General features: G+C 36.0%; 1 protein-coding gene across 3 annotated transcripts in view; it reads left to right on the forward strand.

The window, feature by feature from the left end:
- LOC113817712 (deubiquitinase OTUD6B) overlaps positions 1 to 5,482 on the forward strand; it is an 11,605-nt gene extending 6,123 nt beyond the window's left edge. For all 3 annotated transcript variants that reach the window (XM_027369793.2, XM_027369792.2, XM_070124583.1), the window contains exons 4-8: positions 1,390 to 1,498; positions 1,587 to 1,776; positions 1,949 to 2,156; positions 4,038 to 4,085; positions 4,511 to 5,482. In XM_027369793.2, the coding sequence (XP_027225594.2) occupies positions 1,390 to 1,498; positions 1,587 to 1,776; positions 1,949 to 2,156; positions 4,038 to 4,085; positions 4,511 to 4,660 (705 nt within the window). In that variant the 3' untranslated portion in view covers positions 4,661 to 5,482. The remainder of the gene's footprint in view (positions 1 to 1,389; positions 1,499 to 1,586; positions 1,777 to 1,948; positions 2,157 to 4,037; positions 4,086 to 4,510) is intronic.
- The last annotated feature ends 2,018 nt before the right edge of the window (positions 5,483 to 7,500 follow it).

Consider the following 7,500-nt stretch of genomic DNA (forward strand, 5'->3'; position numbering starts at 1 on the left):
CCTGATAAAAATTAGCAGAATTTGTAAGAGATATGTGTAAGAAATTATTGGTTTCTAGTTTCATATAAACACCATTAGTTTTATTTCCTATTTTGTTTTCTCTGCATTCAGAGAGAAAAGATATAGGTTGGTCTTGAAAAAGGTGAAATCAGAGTTCTTTTAAGACTCAGGCAACTGTACTTCCACTCTTCATGGGGTTGTAAGTAAAGGTGACAGTTGCAAATTTAAGTCACTGATGCATATATCTTGATTGTCCTATTTAATTTTTACTCATTCTTACAACACATGGCTCCAATTTTTATAGCACTACAGCATAGCAGATGTTTACTCTGTTGACTTTATTCACAATCAAAAACCTGTTTGATATAGGCTAAAACACAATCTTGGCTTAGCCCCTTTGATCTGGATGACATGACTGTCGCATCATGAAAAAAATTTGCTTGATAGCCAGATGACATGAACATGCTGTCATGGGAAAATCTGGCTGCAGGCCTAGTGACACAAACTTGCAATTGTGAGCATTTTTGTTGAAGACTTGGGTGACACAGAAGACTTTTATTAAGTGCACAAACATCTTCGATAAATGAATTTGGGATATAGCATCCATGAATCAAGATTGGAAGAGCATTGGGTCCAGCGAGGATACCATTTCCAAGTTCAGCATCCAATTCCTGGCCACCATAACCAGTAGCACAAGTTGTAAAAAAAAAAAAAAAAGAAGACACAAATAACAAAATGTTACTTTTTTCACTGAGTCATGGACTACCTAGAGGGATGATTTGGAGTCTGTGCAAGGAAAACAGTCATTTACCTTCTAGATAAAGCAGAAAGAAAAAGCAAAAATTGCTTATGCGTAAAAAGAGATCGCAAAGGGCAGTCATTGAGTCTTTTCACGCTCGCAAGTGTTCCCATATGCCTGACCTACAAGCTGCATACTCTACAGAGTGGCAACTCATGTAAGCCTAATGCCTGTATTTAGAGCCATGTGATTGCAGTGAAGCAACAAGAATTAAGGGGTAAATCCATCCATTTGTCCTGATCACTGGGGTGTGCACTTGTGCACTACTGCACGCCAGACAATTCCCCAGGTGTGAAGCAGCATTCACTTATACACGCCTATTGTCACCCAGCTTCACCAGAAGTTGTCATTGTTGTTATTGTTTTTTACATTGGCTCAGCTCTCTCCAGGACAAGATTGTTACTTATTCTTGTTAAATTGAATGTAAAACTTCTCATTTCAGTTCTGAAAGAATGGTATGCATTCTGATAGAAAAAAATATTGGTCTTTGTTGGATAATGAGTTGTGAGGTTTTTATCTAAAGGTTATGATAAAGAATTAATGTAAAAGATAAACTGCATGGTAACATAGTTCCAAATTTTCCATTGCAGGAAGAAGCTGTAACAAATGGTGTAGCTGAATTAAATGTGGAGGAGAATTGCAGTGAACAGCCTGATGGTGCAGAAGAAAATGAAGATGATGTTGAGGATCCTAACCAAGGTTAGTATAATATGCTATAGAGTGCACAAATTCATCTACATCATCCTGCTGTATATTTTATTAAACCAAATGTCTGTTTTTATTCTAGGAAGAAGAATAACGAAGGCAGAGAAGCGACGTCAGAAGAAGGCCAAAGCAAATCGTGAACGAGAAGCCAGAATAAAGGAAGAGAGATCTAATCTCAAGTTTAGTGCGAGGAACATCGAGGCTGAGAAGATGAAGAAAATCCTGCAAGAACGATCATTAAAAATGCATGAGATCCAGCCTGATGGCAATTGGTATGCTCCATGGAAATATTACCCCAATATCAAGCTTCCTCTATTTTTCTTCTTGGTTCAGCCTCTCACTCTTTCTTCTGATCATAGAATATGGATACAATGGTAAATATTAACTATGGTGTATAAGTTGGTTCCATTGGTTCTTGTTGATAAGAAATGTTTTTCCCCTCAGCATGTACGCAGCTATTGCTCATCAAATGGAAAAGGGTACCACAGTTGAGACACTTAGGTCACAGGCTGGCCAGTTCCTGCGAGTTAATGCAGAAGAATTTGCACCATTTATTACAGACCCCAAAACGGGTGACATGCTGACTGCAGAGCAATTTGAAGAATATTGCAATCAGGTTGAAAACTCTCCTGCATGGGGAGGTCAGCCAGAGGTTAGTTAGTTTTTTTCTTTTTTAATCATGACAAATTATCTTCAACAAAAATCATAAACAGAATCATCCTCTTTTTTTTTTTATGCTATAAAAAAAATAAATAAAAGGAAATCATCATGCACTGAAGACAGAAGATAGTCATGAAGTGTATCAATATGAACTTTTCATATGTATCAGTTTTAGAAAAGTGATATATTACTAGAAATTGATGTTAACCCACTTACGATGGGTGTCATGCATATGTGACACCCGGAAAAATAAACATTACCGGACGTCCCGCCAGTGTGACACTGGATCGGAGCTGTTGTTCCGATTCCGTCACAGGCCGCTGCCAGCGCATGGGCAGATTCCGAGCCAGCCCTGCACACCAATTTAGAAGCCACCCGGAAACTTTTGTTTTTGGCATTAAAATTGTACTGTCGCTAGTGGGTTGAGTTAAACAAATTTTGCAGCAGGTCATGCAGTTGAATGCTGTTTATTTATTTTTTTTCTGCTTTGTCCTGTTTGATGGGAGGTAGAAACTATGATTTGTTTTCAGGCAGTTGTTTATTGTTTCTTTTCTTTCTTTTAGTTGACAAGATATTAATCTTGAAGCAGTACTCTTTTCACACCTTTTTCTGTCTGACTTCACTATAAGAATGGGTACCCACAGAGGCAATAAAGTCTCTTATTTTCTCAGAATTGAAATTACAACAAATAGAATTCTTTAAACCTTCATATTCAGATCTTTACAGAGAATATTTTCAGTGTTTTGAGGGGATTGTAAGAGTGATTAATCAGTGGTAGCTCTGATTATGTATGCCAGAGATGCTGTTATGAAAAATGTAAAACACCACCGTATATTTATTTTTAGACTTCAAGCAAACAAAAAGCCACCAAAGGGTTTTTCCATGTGCCATGAAGAAGTCTAAATATGGATAAGGGCTTAGTTGTTGCTGCGGTGTTATCATTTTTATCTGAAATTAATTTAGTTTGAAATATGGATAAAGCTTCATTATAATTTCACTATATTAATTCTAGTGACAAATATATTACCACACAATTGGTATCTTCTGAGAGTGCTTTATATCAAGATGGGAATTACAGATTTTGTGTACTGAGAAAGCATTTCCCCCCCACTCGAGATGATTCTTACATCTTCAAGTGATGGGTGTCTTTGTAAGACTTTGGTCTGAATTGATAGCAAGAGAACTCTTCTATGCTAGGAATATATATGAAACATTATTTCATGTTTGAATGATCAGTGATATACATTCCCATCTACTTCGAAGCTTACAACTTGGTATATGAACTGTCCAGTTTAATTCCTATATCAGAAACACATGCCATTACAAGCAAGAGAATGTGTTTCATATACAAGAGTCAAAACTGATAGTCTGCACTTTTGTAGCTGATTGGGTAACTTGGGAGTGAAGGGAACTTTATATTGAGCTAATATACAAAATGGAGGAATGAACTAATTGCTGAAGTCAATTTAACTATGAGTTAAAACACTGAAGTCAGTGTTATAATGCTTGTTGAATTTTTATACTGATGATATTACATTAGGATTGAGATTATTTTATTGTATCATAAACAGTAATCCTTGGAAAGCTAATATTCTTCTGTTATGTATACAGTATGTGTTTGTCATGCAAAGTTGTAACCCATATGAAAATTTGTTGACTTATTAATGTGATGTATATGTTGCATCTAACAATAGGAACAGTAATTTTTATAGGTACATATTTCTTAAAGGTCAAATAGCTTATAAAAGAGCTTTTAGTTTATAGTAAAAATCTGTCTCCTTTCCTCCAGGTACTCTTCATTTTTTTACCAATTTTTCTTCTTTCATATTCGACAATTAATGTTCTTACAATTTCTTTTGTTTTTATTTTTCAGTTGAGAGCATTGTCCCAAGCAATGAAGAGAAGAATTGAAGTGTTGCAGGTAAGTTTTGTGTGTGTGTGTGTGTGTGTGTGTGTGTGTGTGTGTGTGTGTGTGTGTGTGTGTGTGTGTGTGTGTGTGTGTGTGTGTGTGTGTGTGTGTGTGTGTGTGTGTGTGTGTGTGTGTGTATGTGTGTGTGTATGTGTGTGTGTGTGTGTGTGTGTGTGTGTGTGTGTGTGTGTGTGTGTGTGTGTGTTTTTTTTTTTTTGTGTGTGTGTGTGTTTTTGTGTGTGTGTGTGTTTTGTGCCATCATATGTTATTTTCCAGGATATAAACTGTACCCTTAAACAACACTGATGCTGTTATTCAAGGTTTCCACTAATATGTATTTGCTTTTAGTTGCCTTTTTTCTTTTTTTGTGATTGAATAACATTTTAGTTTTTAATACTATTATTTGTTATTGTAACTTTTTGCCATTTTTATTACAGGCTGAGGGAGCACCCATTATCTTTGGTGAAGAGTGTGATAAGGACAGTTCCATTCTCCTTGCTTACTATCGTCACTACTATGGACTAGGAGAGCACTACAATTCCGTTGCAAAGATTGTTCTAGAAAATGAAGATCAAGAAGAACAATGAGAATAGCTTATTCTTTTTATATGAGTGAGTGTTGTCAGGGATGATAAAAGAGAATATCTATAGATAATATTATTGGTTTGTTAATTTCATGAGGTGACTTCGATTTCGTTACTCAGTACTCCTGTTTTTGTGGTGCTTGGGTTGTCAGAATGTGAATGTGGTTCGCTTCAGGTAAAGGTAGTAATGAATGGAATAGTTTATTGTAGAAAAGATGAAAATTAATGGGAAAAGGGGTATTTATTAGATTTTTATAATATTTTAAATGCTTAGTGTTATTCACCCACAGAAAAAGTGAAAAGAGCAAAAGAGAGAAAGGGGAAGAAAAGAAAGAAATGAGAGAGAAAGGAAGTAAGAGAGGAGGTGGGGGAAGTATTAAAAGAGAGAAAGGGAGAGAGATGTAAACAGAAAAAGAAAAAGAACATGTAAGAGAGATGGAAGTTTTACTTTCCTTTTATAGTAATGTGGATCTGTGCATAATCACCATTTGTGTAAGAGATAAAAGGAGTTGTATGTAGTCAAAGCAGTGGGATAAAAGATTTTACTGTTGTAATATTCACTATTTCCTATTCATATTTTTTAGCAGACCAAAATGCATTTCCATCCCCTGTGACCATAAAATGTTTGCAAAGTGCTTCCTCTGTCCTTCCTTTATTCATAATACTGCTATGATAATGACAGAAAGGTCTCAAAATCAACAATATGTAGCCAAAAGTGTTTCTTTTTCAATAATTTCTTCCCCGTTTGTTGTTGTCGACTTGATCTTGGTATTCTCTAACTTATAGATGTTCTGTAATACTGAGAAACAATAAAATATGGAGAGAATTTCATGTTTTTTTCTTTATAATTCTTGTATACTGGATTCAAGATATTTTTCTTGGTAAAGTCTGAGAGAGCGTAAAGTACTGAAATACATGAAGAGGGCTACATAGCAAGTTGGTATTCTATGATGGAATCCTTATTATCACTATTATTGATATTACTATTTTACTATTTCTGCTACTACTGTTACTGTTGCTACTTTACAATTATTCTTATTTTTACTGTATAATAAAACTGTTACCTAATTTGTTTACTTCTTTTTAAGTGACTTCTGTTTATTATAATTATGCTTACATGTACATCAATAAAAAGAGAAACAATTTTGATAATAGGAGGAATATGAGTTAATTCAAACTGGCCTGTAAAGCAATGTTTTTTATCATTTTCCATCAGATTTTGAGCAACAGATAAGTTTTGGTACTGGTAGTAGTTAAGGGAAACTATCAAAGAGGAATGTATTATGAAAAACTCTATGTAATAGTGATATTAAGATTTCAGTTAAAATTTTACTGTAAGAAGTAGGAGAATTATGGCAGCTGTCTTAGAAAAAAAATAACCTGAAAACAATGTTACTTTAATGAGAATAACTAGAAAAGGATAAACAATACCGATCAAGCAAAAGCATATTTGACAGCAGAAGTGAATGCATTTGTTTGTCCCAATTGAAAATAAACAAAACAAAAAAATATCACAGGAAGTACAGTTAGTAAAGTCAACAAAGAGGTGTCTGCCAGTGTCGAATTATAACAATGGTCAGCAACAATTTCACAGCAAGGGAGATGTAGCGACATTTATAGAATGTGCTTAAGAGGGCAAAGGATGCCAATCAGTTTGACTTGAATGGTAACTGAATATAATAGGGGTCAGTGACAGCAACTGAATATAATAGGGGTCAGTGACAGCAACTGCAGCAAGTGAGAAGTACGATCTGTTACAAGTATGAAAGGGAAACTGATGTATGAACTATACACTAAGCACAATTAGCAGTGATAGTATATGTGGGATGGTGTTTGTGGTAAAAGAAAAAGTCGAAAGATAAGCAGGAACATATCCTGAAATGTCTTCAACTTAGAAAGAGAGAGAAAAAAAAACAGAGCTGACAACTGGTCCCAGACATTCTGAATTGAGTCTGAGTCTGGGAAAAGGAAATACGGTTGCAAATTGTTATTGAGGAAGACAATGTACGCACAGCTGCGACACAGATGCGACAAGTGTCACGCCACCAGAAGGTTGCCAGAACTCGACTCCTTTTTCTCCCCATCCCGTTACTTCTTGCTTATCCTACGGAAGACGGAGATGAATATCATGCTTAAAAACAATAACACAAGAGCATAATAATTAAAAGTCCGGCTTTTATCTTAAGCCATGACTCATCCTTGTCTCTAAACCACTCACCATTTTCAGACTTTGCCTTTCTCCTATAACTACTTTGCCTTTATTTGTGGATTATTAATCAACCATTTCTTCCTTTCCACTTTCTATCTATATATCTTTCTGCCTGACTGTTTATCAGTCCACCTACCATCATCTTTCTGTAGACCAATTTATTTCCATCTTTAAACCTTCCAATCCAAAATGTTTATCTTCTCTTCTTCCCCCCCCCCCTCATCTCTCTCCATCCGTTCCCCTGCGTCCGGAGTGGAGATGACGTATGGCAACAGCTAGTTCTCAGGAGTGTCACGTCAGCCAGATGAAGCTCATGTTACGGTGCACACAAAAAGAACCACAAAAAGCAATAAAGGAAGAAGAACAAAACAACAACAACAGCGCCGCTCTTACCCAGCAATTAAAGGGATAAAAAGGTCTGCATGAGCTTAAGGAGCAAGGAAGACGCTTTTCCATTGAAAATCTACGCGAACGTCTCCCCTATTTGTATGAGGATCGTAAGTGATTTTGATCCCCTTTTCTGAAGAGAAGACCCTCCTTCCGCTCTCACTCTGTCTTGTCATCTTCTGGTATGTCGCGATGTGTCTATTGTAGTTGCGACTCTCTCTTGCAGAAAGAGAGAGGTGGATGTTACA

This window comes from Penaeus vannamei, chromosome 8 (genome assembly GCF_042767895.1).
Source record: "Penaeus vannamei isolate JL-2024 chromosome 8, ASM4276789v1, whole genome shotgun sequence".
Classification (NCBI taxonomy): domain Eukaryota; kingdom Metazoa; phylum Arthropoda; class Malacostraca; order Decapoda; family Penaeidae; genus Penaeus; species Penaeus vannamei.